This window comes from Chroicocephalus ridibundus, chromosome Z, assembly GCF_963924245.1.
Source record: "Chroicocephalus ridibundus chromosome Z, bChrRid1.1, whole genome shotgun sequence".
NCBI classification, from domain to species: domain Eukaryota; kingdom Metazoa; phylum Chordata; class Aves; order Charadriiformes; family Laridae; genus Chroicocephalus; species Chroicocephalus ridibundus.
The window spans coordinates 83,258,603-83,278,921 of NC_086316.1; the positions used below are offsets into that span (position 1 = coordinate 83,258,603).

The 20,319-nt window shown below is 42.9% G+C and overlaps 1 protein-coding gene across 2 annotated transcripts in view; it reads right to left on the reverse strand.

Moving 5' to 3' along the window:
* Positions 1-10,371: 10,371 nt before the first annotated feature.
* SMAD2 (SMAD family member 2) overlaps positions 10,372-20,319 on the reverse strand; it is a 52,810-nt gene continuing 42,862 nt past the window's right edge. For both annotated transcript variants that reach the window (XM_063320336.1, XM_063320335.1), the window contains 5 exons: positions 19,219-19,272; positions 17,913-18,125; positions 16,334-16,471; positions 16,026-16,170; positions 10,372-12,453 (listed from right to left, as the gene is read on the reverse strand). In XM_063320336.1, coding sequence (XP_063176406.1) covers positions 12,330-12,453; positions 16,026-16,170; positions 16,334-16,471; positions 17,913-18,125; positions 19,219-19,272 — 674 coding nt within the window. In that variant the 3' untranslated portion in view covers positions 10,372-12,329. The remainder of the gene's footprint in view (positions 12,454-16,025; positions 16,171-16,333; positions 16,472-17,912; positions 18,126-19,218; positions 19,273-20,319) is intronic.

Consider the following 20,319-nt stretch of genomic DNA (forward strand, 5'->3'; position numbering starts at 1 on the left):
GGAGGGCTGGAGCCCCTCTGCTGGGAGGACAGGCTGAGAGAGCTGGGGGGGTTCAGCCTGGAGAAGAGAAGGCTCCGCGGAGACCTTCCAGCCCCTTCCAGGCCCTCAAGGGGCTCCAGGAAAGCTGGGGAGGGACTCTGGATCAGGGAGGGGAGCCATGGGACGAGGGGGAACAGTTTTACACTGGAAGAGGGGAGATTTAGATGAGACCTGAGGAAGAAATTCTTTGCTGTGAGGGTGGTGAGCCCCTGGCCCAGGCTGCCCAGAGAAGCTGTGGCTGCCCCATCCCTGGAGGGGTTCAAGGCCAGGTTGGACAGGGCTTGGAGCAACCTGGTGTGGTGGGAGGTGTCCCTGCCCAGGGCAGGGGGGTTGGAACTAGATGATCTTTAAGGTCCCTTCCAACTCAAACCATTCTATGATTCTGTGATTCTAAGACAGGAGTTCTGTTGTTAGGAGGTAGGGAGAAGATTAAAAATCATGAAAGGGTTTAGAAGTGGCTGGAATTCATACAACTGCTTTGAGAAACACTCACATCCAAACAGCAGTTATTGTGCTGTACACGACAACGGCTGGAGGAACTTTAGACCTGAATGCCTACCCTATGTGAAGGGAGTCAGATGATTTTCATATTATTCAGGAACAGAAAACTCAAAGTGAGAAATATTCAGTAGAAGACTGGTCAGAAAAATTTAATTTTTAATTAGCTGGAGACACAGGGGGTGACATAGGATCGGGAAGGTTGAATGGCTGGAAAGTTGACCAGGGGACGAGCTTGTCTGCTTTTACCCAACAGTCCCATGTAATCGCAACTTTTCCACGTAAGATTTCAACTCTGTCAAAAGCGCCTGTCTCTTTTTTAAAAAATTAATAAATAAAAAATCCAAAGCTAACAAAATTTGGTCACCTCCTATTTACACGGGATGAAAACCACCCCCTAACACTGTGCAACAAAGGCTTTCTTGATATTTTAAGTTCCTTAAAACATTGTAATCAAAGGTACCTCTCTTTTTTTTTTAAAAAAAAAAAAGTAAAAAGCATATCAAAGGATTGGGTTATTCTCCATGCAACCCTAAAGCCAAGGTGCTAATTTGCTTTTGTTCTTTCAAACTTCTTCACTCTCCCAAGCACCAGGTTATATTTAAACCCCTGCTAGCAGTGAAAGAGCATGTGTCACCGGTCATTCTCACCCACCTTCTCGGTGAGGTGAGAAGTGCACAGATGGTTTATCAGATGGCGTTGGAAACAGCCATTGGGTTGATGCCTACGGTCAAAGGAGCCCGTCTTACGTAAAGAATCAAGGTCAATGAGGGTCCTCAGGCCTTGTCCAAAGCTGCTTTACCCTTACCATGAACAAGGGCGGCTTGTAGTGGTGGCACATCTGCAGATTCCAAGACTACTAAGAACAAAAATAGTCGCTCAACCGATGTACAACTAGTTTCGTAAATATCAACACCTGTTTCTCATTATTTTGCCTCTTTGAAGAAGATACTTTCCTATTTCAGCAGGTCAGAAGGCCAACCCCATCTTGAGTTACAGTCTGGAGACAGTACTTCCACCACCGTCTCATTAACTAAGGACAAGAGAGCCACCCTGATGGGTCTTCACTGGGTGGAAACCAGACCGATTCCACAAGCCAGAGGAAGGGGGACACAAAGCAAAACACATCTCTGTCGTCAAAAAACCAAATCACTTCAAAGTTTCCATGACTCAGAGCTATGGGGCGCCAACGGTGGTGCCCTGTCAAAAAAAAAAAAAAAATACTGCGGCTTCGCAAAATCAGCCGGAGGCTGGAAGGCAGGAAAACGTGGGGTTTGATGCTGGCTCTGCCGCTGCATCGGCAGCAAACAAGGAATTCCCCAGGAGTTTAAACTTATTTGAAAGTACGTAAAGGTTGACGCGCACAAGGACTGCCCAAAACAAGGGGATGAAATGCTACCCACGGAGCGTACCCATCGGCTTTCCATCTTTACGTACATACCCTTCACCACGCTCTACTTCTGCTGCCCTTGGCACTCCTCCACACAAAACTTTTAACGGATCATCTTCCCCCCCTGCTCCTCCATAGTTGTGGAGGTTCGACGCCCACGTCGAGAGAACCTGATGCCTCTGCTGCATAAAACCACCCATGCGAGCACCTTTTAAGGGAGCGTGGCTGAGAAAGAGGCCTGCTACTATTTATTTTTTAACTTCTGAAATTACGGCCGTGTTACCGCTATCGTATTCAGTATCAGTATTTCATCCCGTTTCAATCTTCACACTTAATTAGTTCTTTTCTGTCGGGAAGAGGCTCTCTGGCTGGTGACAGAGCTGACACTGCCTTGTCCACGTGGATAACAACAATACAAGATACACAAAAAAAAAAAAAAAGAAAAAAGATCCTGGACCGCTCAGTGAAAGCTGGGTTTCATCAACGCCAGCTAGAGCACAGGACACTCAGGAACATCAAAAGAGGAGGAACAGCTCCCGTCCACCTCAAAAGGCACATCCTAGGAATCATTAGTTTCAGAATTAACTCAGTCATGGCAGGGGAAAAGTCTCATAGCCAGAGCTCCACGGCTGCAGACACACCGATGTTGGCATCTGATACAGGAACTGAACTGGAACCACCGCTTAAAAGATCCCATGACATGGGAAGAAGTCCACCGATTCCTCCCTGCTCCCCCAGCCGTTTTAATCCATCTTAACTAGATATCTTCCAATGATTTGGTCCAATATTAAAGAAATACAAATGCATTTCAACACCTAGCTAGCTCATTAAGCTGGCTTTTGACAGGGTCCTAGACAATTTAGCCAGCAACCTCTGGAAGCAGACTGGAGCTCCTCAAGCCAGCCTCTGAATCACAGTCAAAATAAATCAGTTAATCCATTGCCATCTGTCTCATTTTTGTTAGCCAACCAGTTGGCCGCAACAGTCCCAACGTTAGCAACTCGTGTGGCCAGCGCTACCTACTGCCCGTTAGTTCTTCTAAACTTCTCCAGATCTTTTGACAGCACCGGACATGGGGGACTGAGGGAAGGCAGGGGGTTTGCTAACCCTAGGTCAGAGATTCAACTTCCCAAAGTCCTCCTCATCCTCCCAATGTCATGATAAATCCTTATTTCTGCTCACTTAAGTGTCTCAGCTCTCAGAGTACGTCCAGGGGAAGCACTGGGTACAAACGGGTCCCCATGACTTCACAGTCGCCTTTTGGTTCCCTAACAAAGGCGACACTCAAGGGTTTTGACTCCAAGTAGTGTCCGCTCATGTGTAAACTGGCCACAGCTCCACTGACAGCAGGTAGAGCTCAGAGAGAACACACAAATTATGGTAGTTATCATGTTATTATGGTATTGCTACAGCAGCAGCAAAGCCTCCTGTTAGTCCTCCTTCATTTCAACTGGATGACCAGAATCAGAATAGAACCATAGAATGGTTTGGGTTGGAAGGGACCTTAAAGACCATCCAGTTCCAACCCCCTGCCCTGGGCAGGGACACCTCCCACCAGAACAGGTTGCTCCAAGCCCCGGCCAACCTGGCCTTGAACCCCTCCAGGGATGGGGCAGCCACAGCTTCTCTGGGCAACCTGGGCCAGGGGCTCACCACCCTCACAGCCAAAGAACTTCTTCCCAATATCTCATCTAAATCTCCCGTCTTGCAGTTTTAAGCCATTACCCCAGAAAAAAGGTCCTGAGAAGGTACCTTATGAAAGGTATGAGAAACGGGGCTACTGAGCTTTAGTTTGCGCCCTTGGGATGGCACCAAGATCAGAACTGCCTGGCCCAGACACACCGATTTCATTCTTATACCACACAAAATTAAAAATTCAACTGATGGTTGACCCGTTTTCAAGCGTCTTCACTGGGGACAGAACCCCTTTGCCATGCTGTTTGTCAGCCAAACCAAACGGCACGCAACAACGGCGTCCGTTGACCCGGCAAACTAAAAATATAATACACCTTTGCGATCAAGCGTCCCACACTTGAAATTAAACCTCTTCAAGCTTAACTTCAACTAGGCTTCGGTCCCTCAGCCAGTTTCAACCCAGCGCTCTCAAACCGAACGCCATTAAAATATTCAGACTGTTATTTGCACACCAATTCCTTTCCAACCTCCACCCCTTTTTTACGTGGATAACTTTGAAGCTGGTTTTTTTTTCCCCCTCCTCCCTTCTAATGTGACTTCCTGCTGTTGGCAAATAAGCATTTCGGGGTGAGAAAAAAAAAAAAATCCTCTTCAACGCTCTTCCTCAGGGCCTCAGACGAACGCAGCGTTTTCTCCACATTTAACAAGCACGGCTGCTGTTTGTCATGCGACAAACCACTAACTTTGGATTTCAAATGAAGTCAGGAAACAACGAAGTCTTGCAGAGCTTCATTAAGCCAGACACACTAGTCGGTGCCTAAAAAAAAAAAAAAAAAACAACCAGACGCACGCCACCAAAAAAAACCCCCAAATCACCTTCGCTCCACAGGATGGGATGTACTATTTGCTGAGGAGCACTTGAACACTCCCAAGGATTTCCCCGAGCGTCGTCTTCACTAAAGCAAAACTCTCGCCTCCAAAAATATCAAAATTCATGTCGATATTATGGCAAAACCTCTTCCCCCAGAGGCTGTGGGCTTTTTATTACTATTTATTTGTCAAACTGCTTCTCCTTGTGGGTCAGGTAACAGTCTCTTCCACCCAGCGCCAGGCTGCAGGACAAGTTGGGTCAGTTCTTCAGTCTCCAGCCTCAAGCTGCTTCTCAAGGGACAACTTCGAGCTTCAGCTTTGTCAACTACCGAGACGCAAAACTAGCTCCGTGCTCCCCTCAAGTCCAATTCCCACTTTCTCCTGCGCTCCAACAACTCTCTCAGCGCCGCAACAAAAGGCAAGCTGGTTTCAAAGATCTTCAACTAGCAGATACGTACTGAGAGCGTCCAGATAACTGGTAAGGGCGCTTTTGTGACTGCGTATCGCGGCTAAAGCTCAGCATCAGCCGCTCGTTCCTTTTTTTCTTTTCCCCCCCCCCAGCCCCACCGCTTTTCCTGTTCTACTAAACCTCAGAGTTTCTCAGCCCTGGCTCTTTGCCCATTTTAATTTCATACGCCGTGCAAACCTCAAAGTCTGGGTACATTATGCAGATATTTCCCCCTCGCATCAGTACTAACATCAGCGTTGCTAATAGCTGTGGTTTTTCCTCCCATTGGGCCCTCAAGACTTCTGAAGCCGTAAAAGAAGAAGATAACGTCCTTGTCTAGGAGGGGATTATTGTTCCTAAATTAACGTTATCATTTCCAAGGCTTTAACTACAAAAAAGAGGAGAGAAGATTTATGTTGGTGTACGAACGTGCACATCTTCCGCAAAGCGGGATCCTGTTAGGTATGGCCAGCCTGGAGGGCGGATGCTCTCCAGAGCAACCGCAGTCCTTCCCAACAGTCCTCCCATACTCCTGAGACTGCTTAGCTCCTCAGAGGCATGACAGTCCCCATCCGAAAGACAATTTCATTTGTTATTTCCAGATCCTTCTCTGCCAAACTCAATGCTCTCTGCTATTCAGCAGACTGCTTACATGGCAACTAATTCTGAAGTCCTTTCTCCACCATTCGACACTAGAGTCTGGGTAGTGACCATTCATTCAACCCTCAAGTGAACCCTGTTGTGGCCTTGACAACTACTTGTTGCCCTTGTGGCCAAGAAGGCTAATGGTCTCCTGGGGGGCATGAAGAAGAGTGTGGCCAGCAGGTGGAGGGAGGTCATCGTCCCCCTCTGCTCTGCCCTGGGGAGGCCACAGCTGGAGCACTGGGTCCGGTTCTGGGCTCCCCAGTTCAAGAAGGACAGGGAACTGCTGGAGAGAGTCCAGTGGAGGCTACAAAGCTGATCAATGGACTGGATCACCTCTCTGATGAGGAAAGGCTGAGAGCCCTGGGGCTGGTCAGCCTGGAGAAGAGCAGACTGAGAGGGGACCTCATCAATTCTCATCAATACCTAAAGGGTGGGTGGCAAGAGGATGGAGCCAGGCTCTTCTCAGTGGTGCCTGGCAACAGAAGGGGCAACGGGCACAAACTGGAACATGGAAAATTCCATCTGAACTTGTGGAACAACTTCTTTCCTTTCAGGGTGCCAAAGCACTGGAACAGGCTGCCCAGAGAGGCGGTGGAGTCTCCTTCTCTGCAGACATCTAAGACCCACCTGGATGCGTTCCTGTCCGACCTGCTCTGGGTCACCCTGCTTTGGCAGGGGGAATGGACTAGATCTCCAGAGGTCCCTTCCAACCCCTGCCATTCTGTGACTCTGTTGAGCTTTTACCCATCCACGCTGGCAGCGGAGACAAGCCCAAGCTTCATCAGCCTTTGGAACCAAGCATGTGAAGAAACACAGTACAGACACACAGCACTGCTTGGCTCAGGTCCATAAGAAGCTTCACTAGGACTCGTACCCGAGCTAACATCCCCTCAGATATCACACAGTCCTTCTCCACACGTGGCATTACTTGGATCTCCACCAGCTCACAAATCTCAGCACTGCCTGCCGCTGTTCCGTGGCAAGGTAAGTCTTGCTCTTCTCAGAGCTTCAGTAGGATCAAACCTTGCTCCTCTCCTGAGGATCCTGCCTCTCCCGCCTGAGGCTCTTTTTTTAACCACGGGCTCCGCCAGCGATTCCACAGGAAAAAAAACCCCAAACCAAAACACCAACACCCAGATGCAAAAGCCCTGGGGAGTCCATGCTGAATAACCCCCACCCAAATCTCAACAGCTTAAGCGCATCTTTTTTTCTCAGCTTCGCTTTGTGAACCCTACACATCAACTCTTCAAGGACATGCAATGCCGACAGAAGAGACGGGGCTTCTAAAGTGTTTCTAAACTCATTAGGCATTAGTTTTATTTCAAAGTAATTCATGGATCTAGACAACCTAAGCTTATCTGTGTACTATTCCCTGCCCAGCTGTTTTGTATCTCTGCAGCGACTGGAGCATCTGACAATTAACCCTTGGGAATCTGCAATTCCCTGGTCCAGATTATGGTTCTACAGCTTGACCTGCTTCCAACTCCAGCTTCCCAGTAAACTGGCTGCGTGCTTGAGGCTCCAGCCTCCCTCTCTTCTTACTTCTCCTCCAAAGGTGACCAACCTCCTAGGCAACTCCTTTCCAAGATTAATGAGAAACTAATGGCCAAGCACCCACCTCTTCACCCAAAGACAAACTGCAACTGCTGGCAACCTCATTTTAATTATCTTCTACGCTTGGTGCCACAACAGTTGCTCTTGGAGTTTTCCTTCAAAATGAAAAGGCGAGCAAGGAAGACTTTAAAGCAAAGATAGGTTTTAAAAAAAAAAAATCAAACAGAATCTGCAGCCTCAGGGACACATTGCTCGTAAGCTCAATTAATTCATGAGGCATACATAATTTTTTATTTATTTTTTTTTTTACAGTACCTTACTACCGCTTTAGATGAGCGAATAGCTAGATGCTGTCAACGGAAAAAATCAAGAGTGACAGCAGCTTTGTTTCAACCTTCAGTGTTGGCAATTAAAAGAAAATTAAGACGGGAGCATGTATGACCATTGCCACCTTGGATCCTAGTCCAAAGTTTTACTGAATCCATTCTGACTCGATTTTCTACATGGCGGAATCGAGACATCTTTACATATCCATTATTTGTCATCCTTTTTTTTTTTTTCTCCTGCCAAGTAGATGTAATCCTGATTAATGAAACAACAGCTAATGTAAGATCAAAGGCCGTTCTCGGCTTTGAAGCCTTGATTCTAGTTTTCATAGTTGTGACAATCTGGTGCTAGAAACTTACCCCACGAACGGCGCTTTCCCAAAGAAGAAACGGCAACCTTTTACGGAAGAGATAAGGAAAAGAGGATCCTACATGACTGAAGGCTATTTTTAAATGGCCTCCTTTAATCCAGTTTATGATGGCTATTTACCAGCCGAGCTTAAGCGCTCAGGAAAACACACATTTCATTAATATTTTCTTAGTAGTAATAAACTTTCAGACCAGCTGCGATTCAATTCCCCACGCGGATCCTTCTAGAAGCACTTTCTAATACAGCCAGCACATTACTTGCAATATGTGTAATTCTTCTAACGAAGACAGTACCTCCCTGACTGCTCACAGCTAGGACTGAAGCTTCAGCGTCCCCAAAAATCAGGTTATAGTCAAATTTGTTTTGGGAAACGGAACACTGCTTCATGCTCAAGTAAAACACTGTGTGGGTGGAGTCTAGTGAAATACAGGATTTCACAATATTTTAACTCAAAACCCAGCTGCAGGAAAATTTCACTTTGCAACGCTAAAAAAAGCCGTAACCACAACGAAGCGTGACAAGTTTGAAGGTTAGAACAAAAACACTTACACTTCACCGCGCCAACAATTCAGAGCTGCAGATGATTATCAATCCCCCCTCCGAAACGTCACACCCTCCTCCTTCAACACGAAACGTCAAGTTGGACACACGAAAACGGAAAGCTCAGTAAAGCCGAGCAGTTGCGATTTCTAGTTTTGACGGTGTAAATGAGCGTAAAGCCATGATTCCTAAACATCTGACTTCTTTGATAGCACCCAAGAACTTTAAGGCAGACAGTCATCTTTAATTTATGCATTTATATCAGGCAGCTCAGCCAACAGCCTAGGATCTCTACCCGAGAGCAATCAGAGCCTCCAATTCAAGACTTTACCTCTCCCTGCCGATTATCCGGAGAGTCTGAAGCTAAACCACGTATGCTGTTTGCCTGCAATCACTCTCGAGGAGATTAAGTTCCGATTAAGCACAACATCCTGAATAAGGCCAAGAAAAAAAAAAGAAACCACACACACCCCACAGCTCTCACCACGTTCTAGATTTGTATAACAGCACCTGGAAGCCAAAGGAGTCCATGCAAGACGCTCGAGTAACAGCGGAGAATTCCTGTTGCAGAGAGCTTGCCCACCTGGATGGGAAACATGCACAAAAGGAAGGGGGAAATACACAGAGATGATGCTCTACTATCAATTTTCACGGATCGAAGGTGCAAGACTCCCAAGTATTCGACATCATCCTCAAACCCCAGCCCTGGAACTGGAAGAACTTCTACACGCAACTGGGGTTTTTCTTCGGAGCGGGGAGGGTTTTGAAATACAGCTCGGCGCATCCAAGCCGCTAAAAGGCAACTCAAAAGTAATTTTTAGGCTCGGGTTTTTACACCGGCTACCTGATTTTTGATTGATTGCTTGGCTTTGGCAGGACTACGAAAATCATGCCCACACAGGGCTAGTGACGAGAGAGAGATCAGAACCCAGGCACACGGAATCCCACTCCAAACTTAAGGCAACAGCTACACACAGAGTTTTTCCAGATTCCCGATACAGATAAGCAGCTGGCTGCCCATAATTAAAGTATCTCCAGTTGATTACTCCCTGCTTGGCCAGTATTTTATTTACCAGAACGGCCTCATGGAAAAAAAAAATAATAATAATTCACTTTTCAGTTGTACTTTGGACATCAGTACTTTGACTGGCAGAAGAGGGATGAAGTCACATTCCTTACGTACCACAGGCATTCCGCGTTAAGATGCTTGAGCAGGCACCGGTCAGGCTTTGAGGAAGAGCAGAACAGCAGTGGGATAAGTCAGAAAGGCACTGGATTAAGAAACACGAGTAGGTTAAAGTTACTCAAGAACTGCCAAAAAGGGATTTAAATGAAATACAGGCAAGCAAATATTTTGAATGCAGATAAGTTTCCCTCGTTCCACTCAGCTGTGGCTGAAACAGCAATGGCAGGAGAGAATATTTTAAGTGGTACTAGCAGAAGGCAAAAAAAGTGACTTCTACGCAGAATGAGATGGCCTTGCACACAAGCAGCACCACAGGTCAACAGATAAGGGCTGCAGTGTCCTTGTACCCAAGTTGGAAGTGCGCATCAAAACAAAACAAAAAAAAAAACCAAAAAGGGTACACTCAAGGTTATTACAGTGTTCAAGGCAAAGCGAGAAATATCGCCATAACTGAAAGAACCGAAATCCAGAGTAAGGAGACTACAGAACGAGGTCACCCAAGCCATTCAAGTCGCAACCTGCTCACAAATGCAACGGAGTCTTTCACCCAGACGAGCGGCTCTTATCTAACTGTTTCAGGGGTGAAAGTAAACATCTGAGCTAGCAGGATGTAATTTGACTGTGACGGGGTGGGGGGGAAAAAAAAAAGGGACTGCTTTCATAAACTTGATCTGGAGTAGAAGTCTCTATCGCTAAACACACACAGATCCAGAACCTCTACGACGGTGGTAGAAGCAGCGATTTCAACATCTAAACGGTACCTTTCCAGCCACAACACGCTTGTGCCGTTTATTTGGGGGGGTTAGAATGATTCCTAGCCTTCAACAGAAAACATACACAGCGATTAATAAAGAAAAAATAAAGCCACCATCATGAGAATTAAAACTTTTATTAGTGTATTCACATATTAGGCAAATGCAACACGCATGAAGCTTATTTCTTAGGTTCACAAGTTCTACCAATACATTAGTCTACTGGTAAAACTATCACAAACTGGTAACTGCTTTGCCAATTATTTTTTTTTTTATTTTATTTTTAATTTTTTTTTTTTTTTTTTTTTAAAAGGTGTCTGGCCCGCTTTTTCAAGGCTTGATTTTTGGTATTGCTTCTATGCCCTAGTCATTACGGCATAAAAAATATCCATCGCTATCATCAATTCGGTCAACTGATTAAAAGCTGTAACACTGGCCACATTTTTGTTCTCAAAGCTAAGTTCTCACTAGCTGTACTTACAAAGTACAGTAACTAGTGTAAATGGATGAAACAATGCGGGGGGTGGGGAGGGGGGGGTGGGGGCGGAAAACAAACCAAACAGACAAAAGGCAATCCTGCTACTGCCACAATAACAAAAGAATGACAGACAGCTAAGATCACAAGATTGTTAGTAAGATGTATATTTTTCAAGTCAGAATAACCCTTCTATACAGTTTCCCAACCCTTCCCCAACCCAGACTTATTTGTAGAATATATTTCAGAATATTTTTTTTATTTTTTTTTTTGTTTTGTTTTTAATATGGTGCAGCTGTAGTGTCCAAGGGTTCACAATAACATGCACTGTCACGAAGAACCTAGAAGTCCTCCTTCGCTGGTCATACCTCAGCAACCACTATCCTAGAGGTTTTGCAGAAGCAACTACTTTTAATAACAAGGCCCGTTATGACATAATGAACGCGTATGATCTGGTATGTAAGTAAGCTATACAAAGCCACTCAGATCAGAAATTTAAATTCTGTTACTGAAATATGTTAAGAAGCTGCATCTATTTAAAACCTATACGAAAGAGTCTAGTTTACCCTGGGGAAAAAAGCTTTTTCAAGGTATTTGGCTCCAAAAACTAAAACCCATGATTTTTAGTGACATCTGTTCAACGAAAAAAAAAAAAACAAACCAAAACAAAAACCCACAGATATAAGGGATAAGCCAATAACCCTGCGTACTTAATCCAGTATCCAATGCTACGGTAAATTCTCATTCCATGAGAAAAAAAAAAAAACAACAAAACAACCACTGATTTCAAGGATTCAAGGTACAAAAAAAGGCCCAAATTACATCAGTGCCAGCAATACTGCTGGCAACAGATGCATCAACTCAGATGGGTAGGGAAAAGTAGACTCCTAGTGTGATGGAGACTCGGAATTTATAATATGAATTCATTTTAGGCCCCATTAAGCATATAAAGTGTCTTAAGATTTCACAGATGAATCTCAAGACATTTCTTTCCCTTCCAACGGAGGGATTTTCTTTTTCTTTAAGAAGGCAGCAAAAAAGTTAAGCTTTTCTACAAGGAAAGTCTGCTTTTTATGTTTAGGACAACTCGAAAACCTGCTTATATAAAAAAATATAAAAGAATAAAGGAGTAGAGTCTTGGAATTTTATGAGAGATTTGCCCCAATCAAAAAACCAAACGATTGTTTATGGGAACTAAAATGGAGAACAGCACAATACTGTGATATATGAGATCATGATACGTTACCTGTACATATACTTAGCTATTCATGTTATTGATAAACCATTAGGACACTCAATTATATACCCAATAAAAACACCATTAAGAGTCTTTAGAACTGTCCCTTCTTCTTTCTGAAGAAGGTATTTCTATACACTAAATTTTCATCTAGTATCAGAGTATAGGAAACAGAATCCACAAGGTGCTTTAATTGATGAGACCTCAAGTGCTGTTTTTCTTTTTTTTTTTTTTTTTTTAAAAACCTTTTTGGATAGTAAACAGTTCATGGGGACCACACACAAATACTACGACAGACGAGCTGTTATATTAAGTCTGTTGATTGGACTCGATATTTAGCCCACTGGTAACGGAGGAAGGAGTTTTACGACATGCTGGAGCAGCGTACTGAAGGGGAGCCCATCTGCGTCAATACTTTGTCCAACCATTGTAGAGGTCCGTTCAGATGAAGTTCAATCCAGCAAGGAGTGCTTGTTACTGTTTGCCGCCTAGAAAATAAAGAAGAATAAAGGAAGTCAGAAAGCAGATTGGGCTGACATAAAATTCTCCTTCGTACCATCAAATGTGTTTCCATAAAAAAAAAAATCTGTAACCATTACCATAACTTTTACTAAGGTTTTTCAGACAGTCTTTGAAGAAAAACCACCCAAACCACCTCACATCTATAAGACACATCAATAATTACACGCTTGCCCCTAACACATTGAGAATATTCTGCTCTGGAGAGATAAGAGCTGCAGCACTGACTTCAAGTGCTGCACCAAGAGCCTTACTTCTAAAAAGAAATTCAAAACTGAAGATTGTCCGACCCAGGTGACGTTCACCTCACAGACGGTTGTGTGCAGCTATATCTCAACCTTCAAAGGGTCCGCCTGCATAACTGGGTTTGAGTTTTGTAGACAACTACTGAGAAATACAGAATGGAAACACTCAGCCCTGCACCCTCGGCATGGCCAAAAGCACAGTACCACGATGATCATAAAGTCTGGCTTTTTGGAGCAACCGAGAAGATAAGCGTATAAGGAAATTGCTAGATGTTGTCAGAAACACTACGTCAAAATACAGCGCGTGTTCGTACTGTGCTAACTGATGCTATCTCAAAGGAACACCGAACTTTATCTCCGATTTCCTGTAATCTTTCACTTCTACATGTGATTTGTACTATAACATCCTCAGACAAACTATTTAAGTAAAAATTGCGTTTCCCTTGTCTTCTGTATAAACTTGCCTATTAATTTTCCACAACGGAAGCCCTCAAACACCATACAGAAAGACTCGGTAAAGCTGCAGGGTTGACAACCATAGAAGCTTCATTTACTCTCCCATATATCCTTGTTTTAGAGACCTGTTATTCAAAAATCTTCCTTCTCATCTCCAAAGCAGAGAAGCCAGCCTTGGACACACTCTGCCTGAGAAATCCTGTTATTTCGTTGTACCCACTCCAGGCATGGGAGTCTTCCCAAGCTAGACTGGCAAGACTACCGTTGCTAAGCCAGTTTTTCCCTAGTAATTCCAGCTATCCCAAAGTCAAAGCAAGGAGGCATTAAGATTCAAAGGCAGCAGATTAGTCAGACACAGCCCCAGCCCCTTCGTTTTCACTGCCGGCCCTGCAACCCTTCGCTTTAAAGGAAATCTGTTTATATAAACAGAGGAACTGAAAAGGCAGGAAGATTAAGGCAGGCAGAGGATGGATTTCAAAAGTTGTCTGTGGTTTCGCATTTTCTAGGAGAAGAAAGCAGCGGGGTCTGCGCTCTCTCAGCACTCTAAAAAACATCGTTATCTCAGCCCCAAATGCCTATGCCAAAACAAAGTGATCCAATAAAAGAACAATCTAAACCACAGGAAATATAATTCCATTTAGTCTCCAATCCTCTCCCAAAGAAGGAAGTTCATTATTCCACCGCTGTCAACTCCCTTACAATGTGTTCCACAACACGCTTCCTCAAAATTTTATAACTGGTTTTGTTCGACAGCCCTGGCTTTCCACTCCACTGGCAAAAGTCGATAAAATAGTGACTTAGCAGCCACCTCGAAGCAAAAACTCAGCTTCTTCTACCCATGGATTTCCAGTTCACATATCGCTAAGTCTCTTTGCTGTAATTACCTCTACTTAACTTTCTTCCGAAGATAATCCTAGGCCTGGGTAGTTCCTGTGCTAGCACGAACACTCGACCGCCGATCTGACCTTCTACCACCATCCTCGATTCCAGCCAACATGTATCGAGCAAAAAGCTACAAGCTATTTTGTCCACCGAGCTTCTAAAATCTACCACCTTGCTGTATTCGGCACGTTTATGCACATATGCCTAAAATTAAGTAATGCTTTGGCTTTGCCAAAGCCTGTTCTATGAGAAACATTTTTGACATAATAACGAAGCACAGAAGTTTTAACAAGAATGATGGATTTTCCAGTGCTTCCCGGTCTACTTCGACAATTCAGACTACGCATTTAAATTCAAGATGGTGTTTGCAGGAGCAACATCCTCTTGATCTAATCACAACTGCAGCATAACTTACAAGTTTTGTGCATCAGTAATTTATTAGCACCATCTTGAAGAGAGACGCAAAGAAACTAGTTCAGCATTATGTCAGGAATCAGTTTCTGCGCTGTTCTGGCAGCGTTTCCAGCAGAGCTTTTTCAACCCTATGATCTCTGACGGGTTTATAGACTACTAACAACCAACATTCTCCCTCTTTAAAAATAACTTTACCAAAAGCCTCCCCACTGCTCCAACCCAGCGCTTCCACTCCATTCACTTCAAGTTGTCTCCATATAATCTGACTGATTAAGCCTTTCTTCTGCTCTGATTTGAATGTTGTGTTTAATTACGCTTAAGTGTATACATATTCCTTTTGAGCGAAATCCAGCAGTTCTTTAAACTTGAGCCAGATTCTTTCTTGTGTACCTCTTGCTAACAAAGAGGCACCAATTTATTCCATTACTCAAATTTCTCATTTCACCTAATTAGGCCTTCACAAAATTGGCTTCATTTAGCCGAGAAGCCTCCCCCACATACTGGCACTGCTATTTACACGTATATATTTCAAGAGCAGATAAAAGAACCAAAAGCCCATGATTCAAAGTGGAACCTGCATGCGATTACTCAACTTTAGAAATGATATGGATTTAAAAAAACAAAAAACATAAAATCATTATGTATTGCAAGAGGGTACTGATATGTCAGACTTCACTCTTTCAGCGGACCGTTTCTAGAGAGATTTAAGGGGTTTGTTTTAAGCCACACCTCTAGCTCTCCAAAATAATTAAATCTTTAATACCGCTCAGTTAGAAGTCAATTCCTTTTCTTCCAGAATTCCCATACTACATTAAAAACAGGCACTGTCCTCAACCATAGCTCGTAGTTTGTGCTAATAGAGAATACAAAATACAATTGGCATCTATTCAAAAGCAGATAAAAGACTGGTTTTTCCACTCAAAAAAACTGTTTTTAGCAGTTTCACTACATAAACACAGTCATCTTACTCCTGCAAAGTTTTTTCCACTACAAGTTCCAAAAATATTTGCCATCCCTTAAATGCGTGTTCTCCAGCTGTTCTAGTCTGCGGAATGCACTCCAAGTGACTCCAATTCTTTCCGTTGGGTCCTATCAACTGCATCCCGCACCACAACCTAACAAACTCATTATATTCCGCCCAGAACGGGACAGAGACCAAAATGATTGAAAGTCGAACAAGCAGCAAATAATCCCATAGCACAAACTGAGACACTTCTAGATGCTGTCAGTCATTTCACCACAATAAGCAAGCAGGACCGAGCGAGGAAACGGAACTTTGAGGACGTTCCTTGCTCAACAGCCGACTTCAATGCGATACTAAAATCGGTTTACTGTTCTTTAGGACAGGAGCTCCATAGCTGAGGGATGGGGGGGGGAGAAAAAGGAAAAAAATATGGGTTTAACTTGCAGACAGCATTATCAACACTAGCAGTAAGAAGCCTGTGCATATGGCTTTCAAGCCACAAGTAGTGTATTAGTGGAAGATGATAAACCTTTAAGTTTAAAAGCAAAGTTGTTTGGGTTTGTTTTTTTTTTTTTCTTACCTGTATTCAGCTCCCCATCCTTTAACAAAACTCATTCTTATGGTACACATTCTAGTAAGCTGATAAACTGCTTCAAAACCCTGATTCACAGATTGAGCCAGAAGAGCAGCAAATTCTTGGTTATTAAAGATTTTTAGATTGCATCCTATAAAGAAAAAGAAAAAGTCCGAAGGGTACAAACAATGAATAGTTGTGTTTGCTACACAAAAGCCCAAAACTATGAAGAAACTCTCAAAAGGAACGCAAATGTCACCCAGTGAATACATTCACTGGATATTTTTGCACGAGACCTTTGGTCAGCTACTAACCTGGTGGAATTTTGCACACAGTTGCAGGATGCCAGCCATATCTTTGATTACAGTTGGGGCTCTGAACAAAAATCGCGCTATCGCTTAGGCACTCAGCAAAAACTTCTCCACCGATGTAATAGAGACGTACTCCCCTTCCTGTAGGAAAATTCAAAGGAACTCTAGTTATGATATGATGCAAGCCGATTAACAAACAAGAGAGTATTTTGTTTTAGAAAAGGCCAAGGTTTTTCTTGACAACAAAACAGAAATCAATTATCTACAGGACCACACTGCTGAGCTGACAGCTGTGGCAGGAGCAGAACACAATTAACTTGCATTTTTCTCCCACGAACACACAATATTCGATGGAGAAGCAGAATAAGTTTTGGTCAAGAGCGAGATAGAATTTTCTAGCCACGTTAACGGCTTGTAACCAAATCCAAGGGAGGCAGCTGTGTTCATTACCAAATAACGTTTTCACTTCAAGGAATACCAAAATCGAAATAAAAAGATTAAATGCGACAGAATTAAAACTTGGGCTAATATTAAAGGGTTGTATGTGAAGTGGCATAGGTCACTGGCGGAAAAAAAAAAAGAACACAAGTACACAACTTCAACACTATCTGTTTACATGCACCCACACTATTTTACAACCCACTGCATGCCCCTTCTCTGTACTATCCGGACAAAACCAACGAGACTTTTGTTTAGCCCTATTAAAAAAAAAAAATACCCGTAAGAAATCCTATTGTTCACTTTGAAATTACGATTGTATTCTCTGAGTGAGGAAAAAAAACCAACCTGTTTGGGTTATTTCTAGCACAAGAGAAATAATGTACAACTGATCTCCCAAAGAAAACTATTTATAATTAACAGGTCCTTTAAAGGACATAGTTTCTCTTCCCCTTTTCCTTTAAAATTATTTTTCAAAAAAAAAAAAAAGTGAGCTGCTCTCCAAAAAAAAAAAAGGGAGAGATCCTTACATTTTTGCTTTTCCTCATCATTGACCATTTTGATCAGTCAGCACAGGCATTGCCTGGGTTTCTGCACATCTACAATTTTATTAGACAAACATTTGGATTTGGAGTAGAGGGAGTCAGAAGGTTCTATTAAAGAGGTGGAACTTTTTTAATAAAAGTAAAAACAAAAAAAAAAATCTTGTGAGTGTTGCTAAATAAAAGAATCCAGAAAAAAATGGAAAAAAAGTAGTTTAATGAAAAACTTAAATCCAAGATGCAGCATCGTGGAAAACAATATTCTTCACTAACCGTTAAAAAAAAAAATCTTGATCATGTCGAAACAGCGTGTTATCTCAATGGTAGCTTTTCCCATCTCAGAAAAGAATTCAAGAAGTACTACCCATGTCCATTCTGCATTTTATAAATTAGGGTAAACTAAGCAACACATTAATATTCTGTAATTAAAGCTTAAATTTCAGTCGTAAGCAACTCTGAATATAACAAGTTCAACGGCTGGCTGCACAAGGATGGAAGGATCCCAACACAGATCTGCCCAGCCTACCCGGATCATTCCAGAGAATTTAATGACTAAAATGAAATTAAATAGTTTAAAAAAAAAAGAAATCGGAGATTTTTACCTATGTGTCGCCTTGTCATTTCCACTGTAGCATTTCTGTTTACATTGGAAAGCAGACCTAGACAAAATCGTTCTGAATTTGATGGATCTGTAAAGCCATCTACGGTCAGGGAAGGCTGTGATGCATGGAAGGTTTCTCCCACTCTTTGATTCAATTCATAATACGCTATTGAACACCAAAACGCAGGCTCCGAGTAAGTAACTGGTTGCAAGTCTAAAAAAAAAAAAGTCAAAAAATAAGCTTAAGATAGAATTTGGCTGAAAAGAAATCTATCTGCCCTGCTATTCGTCTCTTCCAGAAACGACAGCGGTAGTCTCCTCAAACTACTCAAATTTTATTTTGCTTACTGTCATTTTTACCTACCCCAGTAAACAGAATGGAATTCAATATTCCACGCAAGGGAAGGAGGAGTGGAAGAAGGGGTGATCTAATCTGACCACAGCTCATGTAGTTTGGTACTTGCATTTCGCTCGGTAAAACGATTAAGGTAACGCTGCTGCGAGTGCCAGACGCTGAGACATTTCTGTTGCCTTTCTATAACTCGCCGACGTTTTGGCAACGTTAAAGAAAAGATTAAACTATCAAACACTGAACCACACAAAAGAAAAAGAATAGGAAAACGATGTTCCCTTGTATTACACTATAGCTTTTACTGTCTCTTCATCTAAAAGCAGTTCTAAGCTCCTTTTACTCTCCCCTACTAGAGCTCAGTATCTTTCCTGTGCATCTTCAGCTTTTCCTGCGCCGCTTCCCCTTTTTACCTACCCTAATTACTTACTCAGCGTTCCGAACAGCATTTTCCTGTCACATCCTGTCACCATGCCTCAAACCAACCCAAGGGAATCTGATCTTCCCGAGGCGTTAACACAGACACACAGTGACGGCACCTCGTCAAAGCAGGTGGGCAACTCATGCGGCAACAACAATTGCGGTCACAGGCGACAGAGTCCATGAGAAGAGCGGCAGAACACACACACACAAGGGAGACAGCCAGTCTGGGCAGCACTACGGATACGCTAGCGTCCTTTAAACTATTTATTTTATAAATGCTATTCTTGCACATAGCGCCATATTGTTCTTTCTCTTTGCTAGAAGCTCAACAGTATACAGAAACAGAGTAGTCATTAACAAGTTATTAACCCAGCCCTATTATGTTTATCATCAGGAAGCCAACCCAACAGTCTCCTCCTAATACCGGCTCTTATTTTCTTAAATTACATCATCATTTTTAATGTGATTATATATATATATATATAAAGAAGAGTCATCACACACGGAGAAACAATTAAAAGTATTTCCAGCTTACCCAGGCTATGATTAACCGGGGAGAGAGTACTAGGAGACAGCTCTGCTGGAGATCCTGTGGAAGCAACACAGATTGTTTCATTGCAAACGATTCTTGTCAGTTCAGACGTATCTATTACCTAGACACAGTTTTACATTAAAATCCTTTGGAATAAGAAAGCTCAGAAATCCTACAACCGGTTTTCCAGCATGTCACATGCTTATTCTGAATTAAGATTACATTTAGTTTTCCGGACTCCTGGGAGCCTACCCCTCCTCGTAAAAACTCGATTAACATCTTAGCGTTGCGTTTGGCAGAGCTCTCACTTCACGCACGCTCTGCGAACATAACTTTATTTACGCATTTCTCCAGTGAGAAGGTGACTTCTTCTCAGATTCAGTGGAAAAAAAAAAATCTAGGCAAAAGCGGACGAGATGATCAAGATATTACCTCTCTATTCTCAAAGGAGAGGGTTTATCTCTAGAAAAGAACAAGCTGGATTTCCTCATTTGAGGAAATTATTCTTTCCTGGAAGGAGGAAGGCAAAAACTGAGAAAACCACGACCTCTCCAACACAATTTGTGCGCTGGTAGGGCAAAATACAGAGAGGCTTTACACAGAAACGTTCCTACAATGACTACCGATGTCGGGCTTTTTTAATTAAAGGTACCTATTGTCACACAGCAGAAAAATATTGCAGTTCTTCCAGAAACTAGTGCAGTCGATTCCACTTAACTGCAAAAGGTTGCTATCATTAGCCAACCAAACACACTCAAGTCCACCAGCACGTAGCAGGAGGTTCTTATCCAGCGCAATCACTGTGCTTTGTCCAAGCCTAAGGCCAACCAGATTATCCAGAAACCCGTTCCTACGAAGGCACAAATGCTTAATGTTTCTTCTACTCTTTCAATAGAGCCTTCCATACAAGAATTAATTTGAAACGTGGCAGAAGTGATAAGGCTGTCGGAGTTAAGAGACAGGTTCTCAAAAAAAGCAGCGTTTCTATAACTTGTTTAGGCCAACAGACATTTTGCTTCAATGAACCTGTTTCCAGAAGGTAAAGTTAGGGGTAAGTTGAAACCAGCCAACTATTAAGATGTATTTTAAGGCTTTCTGATGAAG